At 51.0% G+C, this 23,365-nt stretch overlaps 1 protein-coding gene across 1 annotated transcript in view; it reads left to right on the top strand.

The window, feature by feature from the left end:
- The window catches only part of CABP7 (calcium binding protein 7), a 91,348-nt gene that overhangs the window by 46,907 nt on the left and 21,076 nt on the right, over window positions 1-23,365 (top strand). The window contains exon 2 of the mRNA XM_050923875.1: window positions 23,067-23,210. Within this exon, the coding sequence (XP_050779832.1) occupies window positions 23,067-23,210 (144 nt within the window). The remainder of the gene's footprint in view (window positions 1-23,066; window positions 23,211-23,365) is intronic.

The following is a 23,365-nucleotide window of genomic DNA, read 5'->3' as shown; positions in this document are numbered from 1 at the left end:
GGGGCTCTGCCGATCTGCTTCTTTGTCACATCACGCAGGGCATTCACCGTGATGTTCCTTACCATGGCATTGGGACACGTCAGCAGGCGGAAGGCGTGGGTGATCACCGCAACCTTGCATGGGTTGCCCATGCAGGGGACATTGGCGCCACCGTGCCTGTAGGCAATGTAGACCTGTTGTTGCTGACTCTTTGGGGAAGGAACAGCCACTTCTTCACCAGTTGCCGTATGATCTTGTCTGCCTTGTTGAGGGGCACCTTCACCGTGGCAGATCCCCTCAGGAAGAATGAGATGCAGGGGATCAGGAAGGTGTTCAGGGTGTTTATCTTCAAGTGTAGCCATACCCTGAATGAGCTCTCCCCTGACATCTAGTGATGAGCTGTGGAAGAGGGCTTCAGGAGCTGATCTCGTTTGCATGGGCATACCCACCCTGCCTGGTGTTGGATTCCCCCCCTTGTTATTGGAGCAGGAGTGTGTGACTCAAGGGCAGAACTGTACTTGGTGTAGCCCAATGGAGGGACTCACCTCAACTAAATGGCACTCCCTGGGCACAGGACATGGGTTCCAAAGCCCTACGAATTGAGAAAGGGAGTGATAGATATTTGTGCCTGGCAGTGCTGAAGTTTGGGAGATGCCCTTTTCTCTGCTGTGCAATAACAGCTGATTTAAATTCATTGGGAGTTTTGTTATATGTCATATAACTGAAATCACTGATATTTAGGTATCAGAGGGGTAGCTGTGTTAGTCTGGAACTGTAAAAAGTGACAAAGAGTCCTGTGGCACCTTATAGACTAACAGATGTATTGGAGCATGAGCTTTCATGGGTGTTGCATCCGACGAAGTGGGTATTCACCCACGAAAGCTCATGCTCCAATATGTCTGTTAGTCTATAAGGTGCCACAGGACTCTTTGTCGCTTGATATTTAGGTGTAAGTATTGGATTTGTTTTGGCATAGTGTCTCTTGTGCAAGAGACTGCCCTCTGTGCTCCAGCGGTGAGGTTCCCCCACTAACAGCTGAAATCACTGAGAGCTGTGTTAAGTAGTGACACCTGTAGATATCCTAGTGGATCAGTGAGCCAGTGGCCAGACCGGCAAAGGAGGGTGGCTTACAAGAAGTGGAAGATTGGACAAATGACGAGTATAAAAATATTGCTCAGGCTGCAGGAGTGAAATCAGGAAGGCCAAATCACACTTGGAGTTGCAGCTGGCAAGAGATGTTAAGAGTAACAAGAAGGGTTTCTTCAGGTATGTTAGCAACAAGAAGAAAGTCAAGGAAAGTGTGGGCCCCTTACTGAATGAGGGAGGCAACCTACTGACAGAGGATGTGGAAAAAGCTAATGTACACAATGCTTTTTTTGCCTCTGTCTTCACGAACAAAGTCAGCTCCCAGACTGGTGCACTGTGCAGCACAGCATGGGGAGAAGGTGACCAGCCCTCTGTGGAGAAAGAAGTGGTTCAGGACCATTTAGAAAAGCTGGAGACGAGCACAAGTCCATGGGGCTGGATGTGCTTCATCCAAGGGTACTAAAGGAGTTGGCGGATGTGATTGCAGAGCCATTGGCCATTATCTTTGAAAACTCATGGCGAACGGGGGAGGTCCCAGATGACTGGAAAAAGGCTAATATAGTGCCTATCTTTAAAAAAAGGAAGAAGAAGGATCTGGGGAACTACAGGCCAGTCAGCCTCCCCTCAGTCCCTGGAAAAATCATGGAGCAGGTCCTCAAGGGATCAATTCTGAAGCACTTAGAGGAGAGGAAAGTGATCAGGAACAGTCAGCATGGATTCACCAAGGGCAAGTCATGCCTGACTAACCTAATTGCCTTTTATGAGGAGACAACTGGCTCTGTGGATGAGGGGAAAGCAGTGGACGTGTTATTCCTTGACTTTAGCAAAGCTTTTGATACTGTCTCCCACAGTATTCTTGCCGGCAAGTTCAAGTAGTGTGGGCTGGATGAATGGACTATAAGGTGGATAGAAAGCTGGCTAGATCATTGGGCTCAACAGGCAGTGATCAATGGTTCCATGTCTAGTTGGCTGTCGGTATCAAGTGGAGTGCCCGAAGGGTCGGTCCTGGAGCTGGTTTTGTTCAATATCTTCATTAATGGTCTGGAGGATGGTGTGGACTGAACTCTCAGCAAGTTTGCAGATGACACTAAACTGGGAGGAGTGGTAGATACGCTGGAGGGTAGGGATAGGATACAGAGGGACCTAGATAAATAAGAGGATTGAGCCAAAAGAAACCTGATGAGGTTCAACAAGGACAAGTGCAGAGTCCTGCACTTAGGAAGGAAGAATCCCATTCACTGTTACAGACTAGGGACCGAATGGCTAGGCAGCAGTTCTGCAGAAAAGGACCTAGGGGTTACAGTGGACGAGAAGCTGGATATGAGTCAGGGTGCCCTTGTTGCCAAGAAGGCTAGCGGCATTTTGGGCTGTATAAGTAGGAGCATTGCCAGCAGATTGAGGGATGTGATCATTCCCCTCTATTTGACATAGGTATATCTCCTATTATTATACCAATCTCCTAGAACTGGAAGGGATCTTGGAAGGTCATTGAGTCTAGCCCCTTGCCTTCACTAGCAGGACCAAATACTGATTTTTGCCCCAGATGGCCCCTGAAGGATTGAACTCACAACCCTGGATTTAGTAAGCCAGTGCTCAAACCACTAAGTTATCTCTCCCCCTGTGGAGTACTGTGTTGACTTGTGGGTCCCACACTACAAGAAGGCTCTGGAAAAATTGGAAAGAATCCAGCAGAGGGCAACAAAAATGCTTAGGGAGCTGGAGCACATGACTTATGAGGAGAGGCTGAGGGAACTGGGATTGTTTAGTCTGCAGAAGAGATGAATGAGGGGGGATTTGATAGCTGCTTTCAACTACCTGAAAGGGAGTTCCAAAGAAAATGGATCTAGACTGTTCTCAGTGGTACCAGAAGACAGAACAAGGAGTAATGGTCTCAAGTTGCAGTGGAGGAGGTTTAGGTTGGATATTAGGAAAAACTTTTTCACTAGGAGGGTGATGAAGCACTGGAATGGGTTACCTAGGCAGGTGGTGGAATCTCCATCCTTAGAGGTTTTTAAGGTCAGGCCTGACAAAGCCCTGGCTGGGATGATTTAGTTGGGAATTGGTCCTGCTTTGAGCAGGGGGTTTGACTAGATGACCTCCTGATGTCCCTTCCAACCCTGATATTCTGTGATTCTATGGTGGGGAGGTGTAGTGATTAGGTAGCCAGCAAAGAGGAGTGGTGAATGAGTGCCTGGGCAGCGGAGTGAATAAAATGCCTTCTTGCCACCTCCACCCAGAGCAGAAGATGAATTCTGCAGATGCACCTCCGGACTCTGAGTCTGCACTGACCAAGGGCAGCAACTATGAGTGGGGTGCAGAGAAGGGATGGGCACGTTAACAGGACTTTTGGTTGCTGGAGTTAAGAACCTGACAGAAAAGGACACTGCCCAACTAACTTGGGTCTTTTGCTCATGGTTTATGCTTATGAGCCCTGTTTGCAGTGTTTCCCCAAATTAATGCCGAGTTACTTCTCTCCTTTTATTAAAAGTTTCTTTTCTGCACTCAGACTCTGGGCTTGCGAGAGGGGAAGTATTGCCTCTCTGAGGCGCCCAGGGTGGGGTGTAATTGTCCCAGGTCACTGGTTGGGGGCTTGGGCTGGTTTTGTGTGGTACTGTTGAAGAGAAACCCCCAGATACTGAACCTGGCCCTTGTTGCTGCCAATTTGATCGGGCAGAAGGGAAACACAAGGCTATAATCATAACAACTAACGATGGTGATCAGTAACAACAGCTGTGTGGCTTGGTTCAGTGGCTTTCACTACCTGAACTTGGATATACAGGACCTGGCTGCTGGTAGCCCTGCATACATCTGTACACATGTCTGAAGACATTTTACAGTCACCTTGGGCAGCTTTCCATTGATCCTGTCTGATGCTCATGGAAAGGTGCAGCATAGGCAATTTGCATTGAGCAGCCCTTCTTTTCCATTTGCCACCTGCGCTGGCCCATGGGCAGAGCCCAGGGACAGCTCCAGGCACCAGCTGACCAAGCTCGTGCTTGGGGCAGCACCTTGGCGCAGGGCGGTGCTCAGAGGGGTTTTTTTTTGTTTTTTTTGGTTTCTCAGGGCAGTGCTGGAGGTTTTTTTTTTTGTTTCTGCAGCCCGGTGCTCGGGGGGGTGGGGCTTCGGGCAGGGCGGGGCTTCGGCGGTGTGGGGCGCTCGGGGGGGCAGGAGCTTGGTGCAGCGCTCGGAGGGGGGCAGGGGCTTGGCACAGCGCCTGGGGGGTGGGGGCTTAGAGCAGCGCAGTGCTCGGGGAGGCGGGGGCTTGGCGCAGCACAGTGCTGTGATGGGGCGGGGCTTCAGGTGGCGTGATGCTCGGGGGCGGGGCTTCGGGCGGCGTGACGCTCAAGGGTGGGGCTTCGGCGGTGCGGCGCTCGCAGGGTGGGTAGGGCAGGGTGGCGTTCTTCTTTTTTGCTTGGGGCAGTGTCATGGTCTAATTCCGCACTCTGAACCTTAGCATCCAAAAGATGGGGTACCAGCATGAATTCCTCTAAGCTCAATTACCAGCTTAGAAACTGTAGCGCTGCCACCAACCAAGAATTCCAGTGCCTGGTACACTCTGGTCCCCCCAAAACCTTGCCCGGGGACCCCCAAGACCCAGACCCTCTGGATCTCAACACAAGGAAAGTAAACCCTTTCCCTCACCATTGTCTCTCCCAGGCTTCCCCTCCCTGGGTTACCCTGGAAGATCACTGTGTGATTCAAACTCCTTGAATCACAAAACAGAGAGGACAATTCACCTTCCTCCCTCCTTCTCTTTCCCCCTCCCAGACTCTTCCTGAGAGAAAGTAATCCTGGCACAGAGAGAAATCAGCCTCTCTCTCCCTCTTCCCTCCTTTCTCCCCACCAATTCCCTGGTGAATCCAGACCCAGTCCCCTGGGGTCTCACCAGAATAAAAAAACAATCAGGTTCTTAAACAAGAAAATGCTTTTAATAAAAGAAAGAAAAACAGTAAAAATTATCTTTGTAAATTTAAAAAAAAATGGAATAGGTACAGGGTCTTTCAGCTATAGACACTGGGAACACCCTCCCAGCCTAAGTATACAAGTACAAATTAAAATCTTTTCAGCAAAATACCAATTTGAACTCCTTTCAGCCAAATACACATTTGCAAATAAAGAAAACAACCATAAGCCTAACTCGCTTTATCTATCTAGTACTCACTATTCTGAATCTATAAGAACCTGTATCAGAGAGATTGGAGAGAAACCTGGTTGCACGTCTGGTCCCTCTGAGCCCCCAGAGTGAACAACAACCAAAACTAACAGCACACACAAAAACTTCCCTCCCTCAAGATTTGAAAGAATCCTGTCCCCTGATTGGTCCTTGGGTCAGGTGACAGCCAGGCTCACTGTTCTTGTTAACCCTCTATAGTCAAAGAGATATAAAGTACTTCTGTGCTATTAACTTTTCTTATCTGTTTATGACAGCAGCAAAAAAGTTAGAGCCGGCCCTGGCAGAGCCTGGCCCTGAGTGCTGGGGAGTATGCTGCCCTGGGCTTGCTCGGAGCGTGGCAGCCTACTCCGGTGCTGGGATTTCCACTCCTTTTCACTGCAGCAGCTTGTGCCTTTCTTTGCATAAGTGCAGTGATGTTGGGGCCCCTGGGGTAGCAGGCTGGCCGGGAAGGGCCAACGTGAGACACACAGGAGATGTGAGACACACAGGCAGCCCATGACATAAGTGAGCACGGAGACATACACACACTCATGCACTTCCCCCACACATAGCTCCTGATTTATCAAGGCCTTTCTCAGCCCTGCAGCTCGGTGCACCAAAGATTTATCTGTCTTTCAGTGTTTATCGGGACCTTCCTGTTGATGTCTCCCCTTTCCAGTACGCAGGGCATAAATCACACCCATACACACAGCGCTTTGATTGGCCAAGCCCAAGGAAACAGCTCTCCCTTCCCCCTCTTCCTGGGACTTGTGCATTGCATACAGTGTTGATTCCCATGCTTTCCTGCTTTGAGAGGCCTGGAGCTGCCGTTGGGTGATTTCCTGGGAAGGGGAGCAGAGCTTTGCAGAAGAGGAAAGGATTTTAAAGAGGGCTCTGTTCCTCTGGGGGATTTTTGCAGAATTGTGAGCTCCGATCCAGTAATAACAATGAGTCTTTGTGGCACCTTAGAGACTAACAAATTTATCTGGGCATAAGCTTTTGTGGGCTAAAACCCACTTCATCAGATGCATGGAGTGTAAAATGCAGTAAGCATGATATATAAACAGCACATGAAAAGATGGATGTTGTCTTACCAAGTGTGGGGTCAGTGCTAATGAGGCCAATTCAATTAAGGTGGACGTGGCCTATTCTCAACAGTTGATAAGAGTAAATATCAAGAGAGGGGAAATTACTTTTGTAGTGCTAACGAGGCCAGTGCAATCAAGGTGGACATTGGCCATTTCCAACAGTTGATAAGAAGGTGTGAGTATCAGCAAGGAGAAATTACTTTTTGTAGTGACCCATCCACTCCCAGTCTTTATTCAGACCTAATTTGATGGTGTCCAGTTCTGCAGTTTCTCACTGGAGTCTGTTTTTGAAGTTTTGTTGTTGAAGAATTGCCACTTTTAAGTCTGTTATTGAGTGTCTAGGGAGACTGAAGTGTTCTCCGACTGGTTTTTGAATGTTATAATTCTTGATGTCTGATTTGTGTCCATGTATTATTTTGCGTAGAGACTGTCCGGTTTGGCAGAGGGGTATTGCTGGCACATGCTGGATAGATGTGCAGGTGAACAAGCCCCTGATGGTGTGGCTGATATGGTTAGGTCCTATGATGGTGTCCCTTGACTAGACATGGGGTTTGTTGCAGGGTTTAGTTCCTGGGCTAGTGTTTTTATTGTGTGTTGTGTAGTTGCTGGTGAGTATTTGCTTCAGTTTAGGGGGCTGTCTGTAAGCGAGAACTGGTCTGTCTCCCAAGGTCTGTGAGAGTGAGGGATCATCCTTCAGGAGAGGTTGTAGATCCTTGATGATGCGCTGGAAGAGGTTTTAGTTGGGGGCAGTAGGTGATGGCTAGTGGGGTTCTATTACTTTCTTTGTTGGGTCTGTCCTGTAGTAGGTGACTTCTGGGAACCAAGGGCCTTCTCCAGGCACCAGAGAAGGAAGCAGGTGCCTGGGGTGGCCAACAGAAAGGGGTGGCACTCCATCTGTTATTGGGGTGGCACGTCCGGGTCTTCGGTGGCACTTCGGTGGCAGCTCAATCGTTTTGTTTTGTTTTTCCTTCGCCACTTGGGGAGGCAAAAAAGCTGGAGCTGGCTCTGTGGGTACCCTTCTGGCTCTGTCAATCTGGTTCTTCACTTCACCAAGTGGGTATTGTAGTTTTAAGAATGCATCCAAAAGATGCTCCATACATCCATCCATTCCTCCATTCAGGTTCTTATATGAGACCCACCAGTGTTCCCTCTAATTTTTTACATCCATGTGTGGAATTAATTTTGTTATGTGCACCAATATGAAGGTGATGTGTGGCAGCGGTGGGGCCGAGGGGTTCGGCCTGTGGGAGGGGGCTCAGAGCTGAGACAGAGGGTTGGGTGTTTGAGAGAGGTGAGGGCTCTGAGAGTGTGGGCTCTGGGGTGGGGCTGGGGATGAGGGGTTTGGGGTGTGGGTGGGGGATCAGAGTTAGGGCAGAGGGTTGAGTGGAGGGGTGAGGGCTCCGGCTGAGGGTATGGTCTCTGGGGTGGGTCCAGGGATGAGGGGTTTGGGGTGCAGGCTGCCCCAGGACTGTGAGTGACTCTTCCCAGCCGTGGCAGCTCTGGCGGGGCTGGGCCAGGCTGGAGGAGGGGCTCTTCTCCCCGTGGCCGCACAGCTTAGAGGGAATTTAGCCCACCACCACCACTGTAGGATTTGAGTGCCTCTCAACCATTAACAAGTAGACATAAACACTAACAGTCTGTCGCCCACTCCTTCCCAGCCCCTAGGGAAAATAGCTTGATTGGCTTACAGGATTGTTGTTTGCTTGTCTGGGTGTGTGACTCTTGTCTATGTGGGGAATTCATGGAGGGCTAGCTCAGAAAAAAATAGCTTTGCAATGAGTGGGGAGGCCTATGGTCTCTTTCTTGTGGCAGTGAGTTCCACAGCCTACGCCCAGCTCCCATGAGAGTTCTGTCTCCTGCGTTCATGAACCTCCCGCTTTGGAGTCAGTGTCAGGGCCCTGGAGGAACCTAGCTGTTGTGGGACATTGTGTCCACAGAGGGAGAGGCGTCTCTCAGGCAACAGGGCCTGTCCCACTGCGGGCTGGGACAGCAGAGTCCTTTGCTGGACTCTGTTCAATGGGGTGCAGCACTGGGGTGATGTGCTCAGGCGCCAGGCGGCATGTTCCCAGGGCATGCAACTCCATCCTGGCAGGTGAGCCACACTAATGGAGCTGGGAGGTCCTGAATGTCCTCACCGGGGCCAGGTCTGTGTCAGACAGGACAGGGCACGATCATCTGGCTAGTCACAGTTGGAGGGGGGCAGTTTGTGCTGCCCAAGGCTGCAGCTGATTTTATACTCAGCAGGCAGGTGCCCTCGATCGTGGGGGAAGTTATGGAGGAGGAGAGATCTTCACAGCACTTCCCTCTTCACAGCAGCATCTCCTCTGTCTCACCTGGGTGCAGCGTTCACCAGCTGCTCTTTGTCCAGGGGCTGGTCACATCTGCCGGAGTGGAGACATAGAGCTGTCTACAGCTGGCAGTGCAGCCCAGATGGCCTCACCAGCTCCCAGCAGTCCCGGGTTTACAATAGCCCATGATCAGAAGGGGCCCCGGCCTGCTCCACTTCCACTGCACCCCAAGACCCCGCTGGATCCCCGCGCCCACCACTTGCTCCTCTTGGCCTGCCTGCCAGCTGCCTCTTTGGCCCCGACCCCCTGCTCTTCTCTTCCCCCCTGGCCAGACCCCAGTGCACCTCCGGCTCTGGGCAGTCTCTGCTTCCCACCACCTGTGGGGCTCCATCGGTCTCCCCGGAGCTGAGCCACCTGGGACTGATGCAGAAGCCTTGGCAGTCTCAGCCGGGGGGCGGAGGACGGGAGCTTGGCTGGGCCCCTCCAGGGGAAGTGCATCTTGTGGCCTGGCTGATCACACCATTCCCGAGGGACTGGAGTGATTCCCTGCCCCGGGACCAGGTCTGGATGCACTGCCGGCTCCGCCTGGCAGACACAGTTGCCTCCCAGCAGAGCCAGTGAGTGTGGCCAGGAGGCAGGGCGTGGGAGAGTGAGATTTTTGCGGAGCGGTGCTGGGCTGTGAGGGGGCAGGGAAGATGTGTGTGTTGGGGCACTAGGGAGTAGGGGTTCTGTGTGGGGTGCTTGGCAGTTGTGGTGGAGCTGTGGTCGGGGGGCGCTGGACAGGGGTGGTGTGCAGGGTGCTGTGCATTTGTGTGGAGGGAGCTGTTGGGGGTGGGTGCTGGGCATAGTGGGTCTGGGGGGGCTCTGGCCATAAGGAGTCAGGAGGATGTGGGGCGGGGGCTGTGTGGCACGGCATGGGCCCACCCCCAACAGGAAGGGGCAGGCTGGCAGTACAGGGCCGGGCGGGCCACTGTGTGTCTGGCAACTGCCAGTTTGTAAATTGTGCCCTCGCACTGGGCTGGGCAGAGCGAGGCTGCCCCTGCCATGCCATGGCCCATTGCCCCTGGCTGGCCCCTCGCTCTGGGGACTGACCTCCCCACGCCATGCTCCATTGCCCCCATGAGGGCCCACAAATAGGTTAATCCAGCCCTGCCTCCCAGTGACTTCCTGTAGATGCTGAAGAGCATGGGGAGAGGGATAAGGCTCAGGTGAGGGCTCTGGACGGGGAGGAACAGTTGCCCAGAGCAGCCCCCTGGGTTTGGAAGAAGGGGAAAGACCTGAGTTATTTCAGGGCCTTTCCACTCATCCTTTTGTGGAGCCAGGGCAGCAGTACTGAGTGGCCAACACTGTTAAATGAATATGGATCCTATGGACAAGAAGTGGCCATGCCCCAGAGTCACAAGTGCTGTCTGTCCCATGCTGCCCTGGCCTGAGAACTGACTGAGATGGCTCCAGGCCACTGGCAGGTGGCACTGGAGCCAGGAGTTTTGCAAGCTTCTCCATGCACTTACTTAGCTAAGGGAGGTTACCCTGTGGGCAGCAGTTTGTGGGGTCTTTCACAGAGAGCAATGGTTTCATTAGTGCGGGGGGAGGATGAGAGAGTCCCCTCATCGAAGGAGATGCTGACAAGTGGTCAGTGGGGCTTGCAAGATATTCTCCACTCTCCCTTAGTAGGTCAGAGTCACGGGGGGGCTGGCTGCCTATAGTACGTCTGTGACTATTTCCTGCAAGAAGGGTGTGAATTCCTGAAAGGAGGCTGCCTGGCTCCCAGCCCTGCCCTCAGTTGGTTCTGGGAGGCTGATCAGGCCATCCTGAGATGGAAGAGGATAATTCCTCACTGCAGGGATGTCAATGAGAAGTCCCTTAGATCATGTTTGCCCTGAAGCTCCAAGCAAGTCTCCCAGCGCACAGACACAACGCTAGCTACACTCGAATTCATGTGCTAAAAACAGCAGTGGGGATGTTGCAGCATGGCTTAACCATCTGAATATGGACCGAAGGGGGCAGGTGGGCTTGTACGTGGGTGGCTAGTCCATGCCTGTCTTTGGTACAAAATCCACACTGCTATTTTTAGCATGCTAGCTTGAGCAGAGCTAGCCCGTGTCTGTCTAGTCGGGTTGGGAGGCTTGCTCCCAGCTGCAGCGTAGACATGCCCTTAGAAGGAGAGTGTTTCTGGAGAGCAAAAGGAAACCATAAGAAGGAACACATCAGACTAGACCAATGAGCCATCAAGTCCCCAGGTTCTCAATCATGGGGTCACAAACAAGCGTCGTCCCTGTGACAAAGTTCCTCCTCTACCTTGGTGGGTCCTGCGTATATTGGCAGATTTGCTCACCTCAGTGATCTTCCCCACAGTCTGGGTCAACTCCTCCTGTGTCTGATCAGGAGTTGGGAGGTTTGGGGGGAACCCGGGCCCACTCTCTACTCCGGGTTCCAGCCCAGGACCCTGTGGATTGCAGCTGTCTATAGGGCCTCCTGTAACAGCTGCATGACGGCTACAGCTCCCTGAGCTACTTCCTCATGGCCTCCTCCAAACACCTTCTTTATCCTCACCACAGGACCTTCCTCCTGGTGTCTGATAATGCTTGTACTCCTTAGTCCTCCAGCAGCACAGCCTCTCAGTCTCAGCTCCTTGTACCTCTTGCTCCCAGCTCCTCACATGCACTTCCTCTCCTCTGGCTCCTCCCTACCTGACTGGAGTGAGCTCCTTTTTAAACCCAGGTGCCCTGATTAGCCTGCCTTGATTGGCTGCAGGTGTTCTAATCAGCCTGTCTGCCTTAATTGGTTCTAGCAGGTTCCTGATTACTCTAGTGCAGCCCCTGCTCTGGTCACTCAGGGAAGAGAAAACTACTCATCCAGTGACCAGTATATTTGCCCTCTACCAGACTCCTGTATCCCACTGGCCTGGGTCTGTCACATCCCATAATGCCAATATTGTGATTAACCATTGGAATGAGTTCCCGAGCTACAGATGTGGTGGATCATCATGTGAAGTCTTTCTAACAGACTTGCTGCAGCTGAGCCAGAAGTTATGGGCTTGATTCTGGAATCACTGGGTGAATTCTCTGGCCTGTGTTATGCAGGAGGTCAGATAAGATGACGTGGCCTTAAAATATATGAATCTAGACTAGGATCCTGTGTCTGATAGTGGACGATACCAGATGCTTCAGAGAAAGCTGTAAAACCCCCAAAATCATCTCAGTGGGGATAGTTACACCATGGGGAATTTCCTCCTGATCATAACTGGTGATGTGCCTATGCTGTGAACACAAGGGTTGAGATCCCTTGTCTTTTTGTCCTACCCAGTGTAAGTGAAGGTGCCGTTCCCATTTGCAGATGGATCTAGTCCATTTTGTAATAACTTGCAAGTTATTTGCTGCCATAATACCTTGCAACAGGGAATTCCGTGGTGCGAGATTTGACTAACTCAATGTGCAGGGAGATATTTAATTTTTGGTTTGATTAGACACAATGGGCCAAACTCAGAGGTGAATCCAATCGATGCAGGGGTAATTGGGTGAAATTTAAAGCCCTGCGATATATAGAGGAGGTCAGACTAGGTAATTTAATGGTCTCTTCTGGCCTAGAACCCTGTGATTCTGGGAATGGATTATTATATGATAATAAACTGCAGCTGATCAAAATTTTTCATTCAGACATTTTGTTCTGACAAAAAATGGTCTTTTCTTTCAACAAAATGCTTTGTGAAAAAATTGTGTTTCTTTCAAAATGTTCAGGATTTTTTGGTATGAAAAAAACAAAACCAAAAATGTTTCATTTTTTGAAAACCAAAAACCATTCAAAATGGACCCATTTTCAGTTTTCTGCCTTCTGTCTGAAAACCTGAGAGAAAAGTTTAGGGAAAAAATGAAAGATGTTGCAGTTCATTTTAAATGTTTTGCAGAAGATACTGCCCACTGGCCAACCAGCTCGGAATGGACTCTAGACACCATCATTTATATCTTCTCCCAGTCCCTTCAGTGTATAATTTACGCCAGTTGAGACACCTCTCTGAATTTGGCTCATTGAACATTAAACACTCAAGTGCTGTTGTATCAAGGAACTGCAAAGACCAAGTGCTAATCCAACTGCCCAGCCTGGCACAAATCCTTCATCCCTGGAGCCTTCTGTTCATATGCAGAGTAGGAATGATTCCCTGGCCCAGAGCTGTATCATACTTGAGATATGTTGTCTACTCCCTTTTTCCAGATCATTCGCAAAGGTGTTAAAGAAGACCTGCCCCTGCACTGATCTCTGTCAGTACCCACCCCACACCTCTCCACAGCTCTAAACAATGCTGGGAGGTTATAGCCTATATGCTTTTATTAAAAATATGCTAATCAGTGACTATCATGTAACTGGAATATGCTTCATACAAAAGGTCTCTTGTAAGGTATCATTACAAAGCTTATAATCTACTGAGTGTGACCATCCTATTTGTAGAAATGTACCACTCTTGGATCTGAAACAAGAAATATGAAATATAACTCTGAGGGCCTATTGTAATTATGCAAAGTGTGGGACATTAATGATGGTTTGGAATCTTGATGACTCCCATTAACCAGGGCAATTGACTGGCTAGCTCTGTTTGCAGGCAGGCCTTCCTGTGAGTCAGGCTGGGAGGAATGAAGGCTTGAAGTCTTGCAGTGACATGTGATCCTGTCACCTGAACTGGAATCCATCTTTAACCTGGTGTCTTTCCATTGAGAAGGAGGGGGTGGGCATCCAGAGAAGGACAAAAGATTCCCGCCTTATGCAAAAGATATATATAAAGTGGTGGAACAGAACAAAGAGAAAAGAAGCCATCATGAAGAATCCCCTAGCTACCACCTGAGCTGGAACAAGAGCTGTACCAGGGGAAAGAATTGTGCCCAGGCCTGGAAGGTCTCCAGTCTGCGGAAAACACTTACTAAAGCATCTCTGAGGGTGAGATTATCTGTATTCAGTTTGATTAGACATAGATTTGCGCATTTTATTTTATTTTGCTTGGTGACTTACTTTGTTCTGTCTGTTACTACTTGGAACCACTTAAATCCTACTTTCTGTATTTAATGAAATCACTTTTTACTTAGTAATTAACTCAGAGTACGTATTAATACCTAGGGGAGCAAACAGCCATGCATAACTCTCTATCAGTGTTATAGAGGGTGAACAATTTATGAGTTTACCCTGCATAAGATGTATCCAGGGTAAAACGGATTTATCTGGGTTTAGACCCCATTTGGAGCTGGGCATATAGGCATGCGCATGGGGTGTGCCGGGTGTGCCCAGGCACACCCTAATGCCCGTGGACCGGATCCAGCCTCTCAGGCCTTTGGATCCGGCCACAGGACTTGACCCCTGTGGAGCCGCAGGCCCCACTCAGAAGCGGCCGGCACCATGCCCCTAGGGTCAAGGGGAGGCAGAGGGCTCTGTGCGTTGCTCCAGACACTGCCCCCCACAGCTCCCATTGGCCAGGAACAGGGAACTGCGGTCAATGGGATCTTTGGGAGAGGTACCTGGAGACATGGTAAGGGCAGCACGAGGAGCCCTGTCCTCCCCCCCCTACGCACCCCCAGGGACCGCACAGGGACATGGTGAGCGGCGCGGTGTGGGGCCAGGGCAGGCAGGCAGGGAGCGCACCACTGCCACACTGAGCCGCTGCAGGTAAGCGGTGCCAGGCCGGAGCCCGAACCCCTCCTGCACCCCGTCCCCCAACTCCCTGCCCTCAGCCCCCTGCCTGCACCTTGCACCTCAACTCCCTGCCCTCAGCCCCATCCTGCACCCTGCCCCCCAACTCCCTGCCCTGAGCCCCCTGCCACACCCTGTGCTGCTCCTGCACCCAAACCCCCTGCCCTGAGCCCCCTGCCTGCACCCCACACCCCTCCTGCACCCCAACTCCCTGCCCTGAGCTCCCTCCTGCACCCCACCACCCAGCTCCCTGCCCTGAGCCCCCTGCTGCACCCCGCACCCATCTTGTACCCCATCCCCCTGCCCTGAACCCCCTCCTGCACTCCACATCCCTCCTGCACCCCAACCCCCTGCCCTGAGCCCCTTCCTGCACACCTCACCTCCTCCTGCACCCCAACCTTTATGATGTTCACCTTTAAAAAAAAATAATAAAATTCCCTGGGTGCACACCCTAATGAAATGTGCTGCGCATGCCTATGGTTGGGCATCTGAGTGTTAAAGACAAGCATGCTTCTGTGAGCTGCTTTCAAGTAAACCTGCAGCTTTGGGGCAAGTAATTCAGACCCTGGGTCTTTGTTGGAGCAGATGGGTGTGTCTGGCTCAGCAAGACAGGGTGCTGGGGTCCCGAGCTGGCAGGGAAAGCAGGAGCAGAGGTAGTCTTGACACATTAGTTGGCAGCTGCCAGGGGGGTTTCTGTGATCCAACCCGTCCCAGATGCCATTTACCTTTTGCCTGCAGTCCTTCAGCCACGTTTCTAAGCAGTGTTCCCATACAAGCCAAGTGACATGAATGTTGTGGATAAGACGTCATGAGCCGCTGTATAAAATACTTCACTAAAACCCTGCTGTATTATAGGCACTGCATTCTGGTCATCAGCTAATTTTACAATTCTATTTAAAAAAACAGTCAAGCTTACCTGGCAAGATTTGTTTCTTTATAACACATTAATTAATTGCTCATAGCTCTTCTTTCCTCTGTCTTTAGTGATTTTTCTTTCCATCTGCTCAGGGCAGGGAGCTGGGTGGCGGGGTGCAGGAGGGAGCTCAGGGCAGGGAGTTGGGGTGCAGGAGGGGTGTGGGGTGGGGTATTTGCACTGTTTACTTTTCCTGTGATTGCAATGAGACTGGCCATTGCAATCTAATATTTGTCAGGTTTGTTCTTTGTTCACCAGAATGAAGACCAATACCACGTTTGCTTTTCTCCAAACTTCTCGTACCAGTCCAGTTTTCTAGAGACTCTTCAAAGTATTAGTGTCAGTAATGGAGTAACTCTTTGAACTAATTCACTTAGCAGTAGTGGATGCTATAATAAGGGGATGACGAATTCTGTATTCATGGTGCCCTTCCATCCCTAGGCTTAGTCCTTCCACATCACGGTTGTGTGGCACGCTGATGGTAGGAAAATCGCCCCATCATTGTCCAGACTGTACCATTCTGTGACTAAAGAGATTTCAGGTCTGTCAATCTGGTATCATTTGCCAGCTCTAAATTCACTTGAAAGAGGGAGAGCTAAAAAACCTCACATTACATGATTTCTAATTCATGTTTAATGTTCCTATTTATTTCAAATGGCCAATTTCTCACCTGATGTATCTGTTCTGTTCTTTTCCTTCCTTACATTTTTCTTCTATCTATGAAAAAGCCACACGGTGCAAGAAATGAAATAGAGGAAGGCTGATCTGGGGCAAAGGAGCTGGCCTGGGGCTCAGGAAATCTGAGCTCCTTCCAGACTGCCACAGACTGGATGACCATTGGCAAGTCTCTGTGGGCTTCATTTCTCATCTGTAAAATTGGGCTAATAGTTTTCCTTTTCTCATGATGTAGTCGTGTCTCAGTGCTGGGGTTCCCGGGTGCTGTGATATAGCAGCGGGGATACAGTCGTCTCTCAGTGCTGGGGGTTCCCGAGTGCTGTGATATAGCAGCGCGGATACAGTTGTCTCTCAGTGCCGGGGTTCCCGGGTGCTGTGACATAGCAGCGGGGATACAGTCGTCTCTCAGTGCTGGGGGTTCCCGGGTGCTGTGATATAGCAGCGCGGATACAGTTGTCTCTCAGTGCTGGGGTTCCCGGGTGCTGTGATATAGCAGCGGGGATACAGTCGTCTCTCAGTGCTGGGGTTCCCGGGTGCTGTGATATAGCAGCGGGGATACAGTTGTCTCTCAGTGCTGGGGGTTCCCGAGTGCTGTGATATAGCAGCGCGGATACAGTTGTCTCTCAGTGCTGGGGTTCCCGGGTGCTGTGATATAGCAGCGCGGATACAGTCTTCTCTCAGTACTGGGGTTCCCGGGTGCTGTGATATAGCAGCGGGGATACAGTCGTCTCTCAGTGCTGGGGTTCCCGGGTGCTGTGATATAGCAGCGCGGATACAGTTGTCTCTCAGTGCTGGGGTTCCTGGGTGCTGTGATATAGCAGCGGGGATACAGTTGTCTCTCAGTGCTGGGGTTCCCGGGTGCTGTGATATAGCAGCGGGGATACAGTTGTCTCTCAGTGCTGGGGTTCCCGGGTGCTGTGATATAGCAGCAGGGATACAGTTGTCTCTCAGTGCTGGGGGTTCCCGGGTGCTGTGATATAGCAGCGGGGATACAGTCTTCTCTCAGTACTGGGGTTCCCGGGTGCTGTGATATAGCAGCGGGGATACAGTCGTCTCTCAGTACTGGGGTTCCCGGGTGCTGTGATATAGCAGCGGGGATACAGTCGTCTCTCAGTGCTGGGGTTTCCCGGGTGCTGTGATATAGCAGCGGGGATACAGTCGTCTCTCAGTGCTGGGGGTTCCCAGGTGCTGTGATATAGCAGCGGGGATACAGTCGTCTCTCAGTGCTGGGGTTTCCCGGGTGCTGTGATATAGCAGTGGGGATACAGTTGTGTCTTAGTGCTGGGGGTTCCCGGGTGCTGTGATATAGCAGAAGGAGGACAGTTGTGTCTCAGTGTCAGAGGAGCCCAGGTTCTCTGTTGTAATCCAGAGCTGAAGGAGTTAACACAAAGACCTTGCAGTGCAGGTTGGTGTAGGTTGCCTGAGAACCTGATACAATTCTTCTTATCGACATTTATGGTTATGGAACCAGTAATTGAGGGGAATTATAGCTGTGCATGTGCATTGGTCGTGCCAGCACATGCCCGGGGTTCTAAGCAGCCAACAGAGAAGCTTTTCCAAAGGGAGATCCTCAGGAGGTGGCCCTGGAGAGTCACTGCCTCCTTCGCCAATGTCACTTTCCTATAGGGGGCATTTCACTATGAAGGGAGCCAGGCACTAGAGTATGGAGAAGCAGCCAGTGGCCCTTGTGCTGTGGACCTGGTGCAGCAGGGGCTGAGGCATTTGAAGAACCCGCATTCTGGATGTCAGTGCTGCCAGGCGAACGGGAGGCCAAGTGTGCCAGCCTCTGCTCAGCTCAGTGCTTGAAGGAAGAGGAGCTGGAGCTTGGCTGCAGTGTGGGGCAGGGAGAGAGGGCTTTGGGAAGGGGAGAGCAGGTGTGAAGAGAGAGGGGATGGAGGCAGGACCAGTAGGGATGGGGGGAAGGTGAGATAGGAGCATGCAGGTGACAGCAGGAGGTAATGAGAGCAGGGAGTGGAGAAAGGGGACCAAGTAAAGGAGAGTAGGGAGGGACGGGAAGGAAGGAAGATCCTGGGAAGGCTGGGGGAGTGAAGCAGGACAGGGAGTGAGAGGCAGTGAAGGTAGGATCAGCACATCGGAGGGCTCAGGTGAGGACGCCACATACAAGAAGGGGGTGCTGGCAGCTGTGGGTCCCCTCCCATAGGGGCCATGTGCCATGTGAAAACCAGCCCCTTGGGGACCCAGAAATCACCAGATCTTCTCAAGAACACCCCCAGAATGGCAGGCAGAGGAGTCCGTGTAGCCAGAACAGAATGGCCGTGATCTGCTGTGCTGAGAAGGGAAAGACTCACAGGTATCTGCAGTGACCAGCCCCCGTGGGATTGGCCTAGGTGGGGTGCCAGGGGCTCAGCTGAAAGGAGGCATGAAGGAGCCATCGCAGTATGTGACCAGACCCTTCATTGCTTACCCCACACGGCACACACAGAGCAGCTCAGCAGTCCCTGCTCTTTAGCGGATTCCCCGGCAATTGTTTGGGCAGGTCCCTGCTATAGACGAGGAAGTGATAGCAGTGATTAATTTGAAGAACAGTGATGCGAAGCAGAGATATAATTACAGGCAAATGCCCAGAAAGCAGCTGGTGCGATGGTGAGGTGGATAGTTAAGTAAAGACACAGAGATGCCTATAGACTTAATCACCTGCGTGGCAGCAGGGGAGGGGAGGTGTCGTGCTCACCCGCCAGCTAAATGCCAGCTTCCTCCCATCTGCAGAGAGCTGCCACTGCGAACTCTTGTCTTTGACACTGCCTGTTGAAATGATGGGTCCTCCTGGACCTGGGTCTGTCACATGACACAGGACAACTTTGCTCCTGCCTTTGGCTATTGCTACACTACAGTTTAAGTCAATATAAGTTATGTCGCTCAAGGGTGTGCAATTTAAGCTACCACTGCTCACTGTGAGTGGAGTAATTAAGCCAACAGGATTAGAGCGGCTACACAGAGCACTTATAGCCGCATCAGCGCGGCTGCACCGCTATAAGCTCGCTAGGATAGCCATGGCCTGAGGCCCTGCTTACAACACAGAATAGATCTTGGTACAAAGCCCTGTCTAAAACCCATGGGCTAGGCATAAACGTGCTGTGGTCCAGTGCTTGACTTGGTGTCATGAGGACTGAATTCAACTCCCATGTCTGCCACTGCCTTAGGCCTGCTCCACTTAAAAGTTTAGGCAACATGGTTATGGTGCCCAGGGGTGTGAAGCACCATAGTTAAGCCGACCTAACCCCCGGTGTAGATGTGGCTTGGTCGACAGAAGAATTCTGCTGTTGACCCAGATGCCACCGCTTGGGGAGGGGTATTAACTACATTGACAGTAAAACCCCTTCCATCACTGCAGGAAGAAGCTACACTACAGTGCTGCTGAGTGCAGACATGGCCGTACTGAGAGACCTTGGACAAGTCACCTCCCCTCTCCGTGCCTCAGTTTCCCCATCTGTAGAATGGAGATAATGCCACTGATGCCGCTGTGTAAAAGAGCTTTATAATCTCTAGATTAGGGACCCAACCTAAAGCACAGTGAAATTCAGAGATCAGACCCAAGAAGCCCTCTGTAACTTCTCAGTATTATGCGACCTAGTTCATTTATAAGCCCTGTTTTCAGACACATCCCCTCTAAAATCAACAAATAAAGACCCATGGGAGTTTTGACACAGTCCACACGTGACATTCTGATAGGTGAGCTGGAGAAATTCAGGCTCGGCAGAACTACCATTAAGTGGATACATAATTGGTTAAACAACTGCAAACAAAGAGTAACTATTCATGGAATGATGTCGGATTGGACAGAGGTTGCAAATGGGGTTCCACAGGGATCTGTTCTAGGCCCAGTGTTGTTTAACATCTTCATTAATGCCATGGATGTAGGACTAGAGAGCAAACTGACCGAGTTTGCAGATGACACAAAGCTGGGGGTGGGGGTTGCCAACACTTTGAAGGATAGAGCTAAAATTCAGAGGGATCTTGATAAATTGGAGAACTGGGCTATAGATAACAACATAAAATTCAACAAAGACAAATGTAAGGTGCTGCATGTAGGAAGAAAAACCAAATGCCCAGGGATAACTGGCTTGGCAGCAGCACTACTGAGAAGGATCTGGGAGCTCTGGTGGATCACATCCTCAACATGAGTCAACAGTGAGATGCTGTTGCCAAAAAAAGCAAATGTAATGTTAGGTTGTATTACCAGAGGCATAGCATTCAAGTCACAGGAAGTGATAGTGCCACTCTACTCGGCTCTGGTTAGGCCTCAGCTGCAGTACTGTGTCAGTATTGGTTACCAGTGTATAGAAAGGATGTAGAGAAACTGGAAAGGAACCACAGGTGAGCGACAAGGATGCTCAAAGAGATGGAATGCAGGCTATATGAGCAAAGGCTGAAGGAACTGGGTATGTTTATGTAACCCTTCTGCCAGGTGGACCCAGCAGCAACCAGAGCCATGTTCAATATCTAGGGGTTTCTTTCCATCGACACAGCACAGGACCAGCTCGAGCCCCCGCCTAGTAACCTGGGAAAATTACACACTACCCCTGGGCACCTCTGGGAGGCAATACTTCCCCACTCACAAGCACAGAGTTTGAGTGCTGAAAATTAACTTTTAATGAAAGGAGGGAAGTCACGCGACATTAATTAGGGAAAATGCCACAAGCAGGATTCATAATCATAAAGCTGTGAGCAGGACACCCACCCCAGAGTGCATGGGGCTGTGCCTTCTGCCTCATGTTCTTGAGTCTAACAAGCAAAAGTTCCTTTTCTGTGCCCCTCTCTGCTCCCTCACCATACCCCACTCACAGTGGTTGTCCTTTAGCCAGTGAGGATGACAGGGTTTAGAGGCGCAGCTGTGTGTGTTCGACTCCCACCCAGGGAGGAAGGCACCTTGCTTGCTTCAGCATCTGAGCACTTGCTTTGGTTGGCCGCCCTGCCAGCTGCAGTTCCTCTCCCCTGGCTGTCCCACCAGTCCTGGATCCTGCTGCCTCGCTAGTCACTAGCTGACTGTGAGTCACCTTCTGCTGCTGCTTGCCTCTCTGCTGTGACCTCTGCACATCAGTCTCTTAGTAATTCTGAACTCTGCAGGCTGTGCAGAAACTGCCCCACCTCAAGTGATTGCTGTTCTGACTGATTATTTAAAATAGTAAAGAGGCTCCTAATGAAGCTTATACAGCTCTTTATTTGAACAGTGGGGAGGGATAGGTTAAACCAGTCTGGAAAGGACCCTAGAGGAGGTGCCACATACCTCCTGGCTAGAGCACCTGTGCCCACCCCTTTTACTTCCACAGGCCACTGGCATTTGACCCCCTGGCTTAATGAGGTCCTTTCAGCAGAGGGTCACTCTCATTTAGGACAGGTTAAGCACAGCTCATTGAATATCAGGGTTGAAAGGGACCTCAGGAGGTCACCTTAGTGATGTCCAACACCCCCTGCTCAAAGAAGAACCAATCCCTAGACAGATTTTTTTGGCCCACACGGCCCCCTCAAGGACTGAATTTACAACCCTGTGTTTAGCAGACCAGTGCTCAAACCACTGAGCTATCCTCCCCACCTTGTTCACAATAATGCCAACGTTGGTAACAGCATTTCACTAGCCCTGCATTCAGTACTAAGGTGATTTGTAACCCAGCACCAGCCAAAGCTGATCACTTTGAGCAGCACAGCGCTCTATCTACTGGATAACTAAGCAGAGTAGGTGTGTTCATGTAAATATCTTTTGCTCTTGAAGTATCTCCCCCTCCCCCTCCCCCCTAGCTGTCAGGGAAGAGTTCAGCAGACCATGCTTACAGCTAGTTTGGAAAAGAGGAGATTAAGGGGGGGACATTATAGCAGTCTTCAAATACTTGAAAGGCTGCCATAAAAAAGATGGAGAATAGTTGTCCTCTCTTGCCACAGAGGGCAAGACAAAAGGCCATGGGTTCAAACTACAGCAGAGCAGATTTAGATGAAATCTCAGGAAAAACTCCCTACCTGTAAGAACAACAGGACAACGGAACAGATACCCAGGGAGATCATGGAAGCTCCTTCCTTGGAGGCTTTCAAAAGGAGGCTGGAGCCATCTGTCTGGGATGGTTTAGGGTACGTCTACACTACCCGCCGGATTGGCGGGTAGTGATCAATCTACCGGGGATCAATTTATCGCATTTAGTGTAGACATGATAAATCAATCCCCAGTCACCCTGCTGTCGGCAAGAGGCGTAAGCGGAGTCGACGGGGGAGCAGTGGCAGTCGACCCCGCGCCGTGAGGACGTGAGATAAGTCGACCTAAGATACATCGACTTCAGCTGCACTATTCTCTCCCCCTCACCCCCAGTGTAGACAGGCCTTTGACACAACTCCTGTATCTTGGCAGGGAATTAGACTAGATGATCCCTGTGGTCCCTCCTAGCCCTGTGATTCTAAATTGGTAGAATTTTTCTACCTTGTTCCCTGCAACTCAAGCAGCTGAGTCTGGAGTGAGAGCTTCCCCCCAAATCCAGGTGGTGTGTGATGTTCACAGTTGGAACTTTCACATAACTCTTTTTTAGACACGTGCTCACTCAGAACTCAGTAAATACCCAGGGTGCAGACACAACAGGGATGGCTCCGCTCCATGGTTATTAGAAATGAATCCATTAAACAGCAACACGACACTTTCAAAGGGCTGCAGCTCTTAGGCTGGAGCTGGCGGTTGGCACGGTGTAGTGAACATGCTGAAACACCAGGGAATGACCCGTTCTCCAGACATCATTGCAACAACCGTCATTAGGCCGGAGACAGTAAAATCATGCCTGTAAAAGCTATTTTTAAGATAGGTTATTTTTCAACTAACAGGTATTTAGGCACCTAACTCCCATTGATTACCATGGGAATTAGGCATCTAAATACCTTAGAGGCTCTGGGCTTTGGTCTCTCTGTGCCTCAGTTTCTCATCTCTGCACTGGGGATAATAGCTCTGCTCTGCCTCCTGGGAAGGTGTGAGGATAAACGTGTTAGAGATCATGAGGTGCTCAGGGACTGGCACCGGAAAACAACTCTTGACAGATAATGCTGTGAGTTTAAGCAGCACATTTCCAGCTGAAGATCCCATCCCTACGGACAGCAGACATTCCCCAGTGAGAATCACTACTATGCCGAGGGGGTGGGGAGAATTGGACCCCTGTCTGTACTACCTCCTGGGAGTCAATGCCCCAGGGCAACCCAGCTGCCACACTCATTCCCCTCCCTCTCCACAGAGATCCGGGAAGCCTTCAAAGTGTTCGACCGGGATGGGAATGGCTTCATCTCTAAGCAGGAGCTGGGCACAGCCATGCGCTCCCTGGGCTACATGCCCAATGAGGTGGAGCTGGAGGTCATCATCCAGCGGCTGGACATGGATGGTAAGTCTCATCTCTCCTGTCTCTTCTGCCCCTGGGTGTGGCGCTGCCCCGCAGACCCTAGGAGCTTCCTGGGACCCATGTCTATGACAGGCCTGCGGAAGCACAGCAGAGAGCTCCCTCATTCCCCTGGGACTTCTCCCACATTCCTTCCTACG

Source organism: Gopherus flavomarginatus, chromosome 15 (assembly GCF_025201925.1).
Source record: "Gopherus flavomarginatus isolate rGopFla2 chromosome 15, rGopFla2.mat.asm, whole genome shotgun sequence".
Taxonomy (NCBI): domain Eukaryota; kingdom Metazoa; phylum Chordata; order Testudines; family Testudinidae; genus Gopherus; species Gopherus flavomarginatus.
Note: the sequence above shows the minus strand (reverse complement) of the source record. Positions and strands in the feature narration are given on the sequence as shown.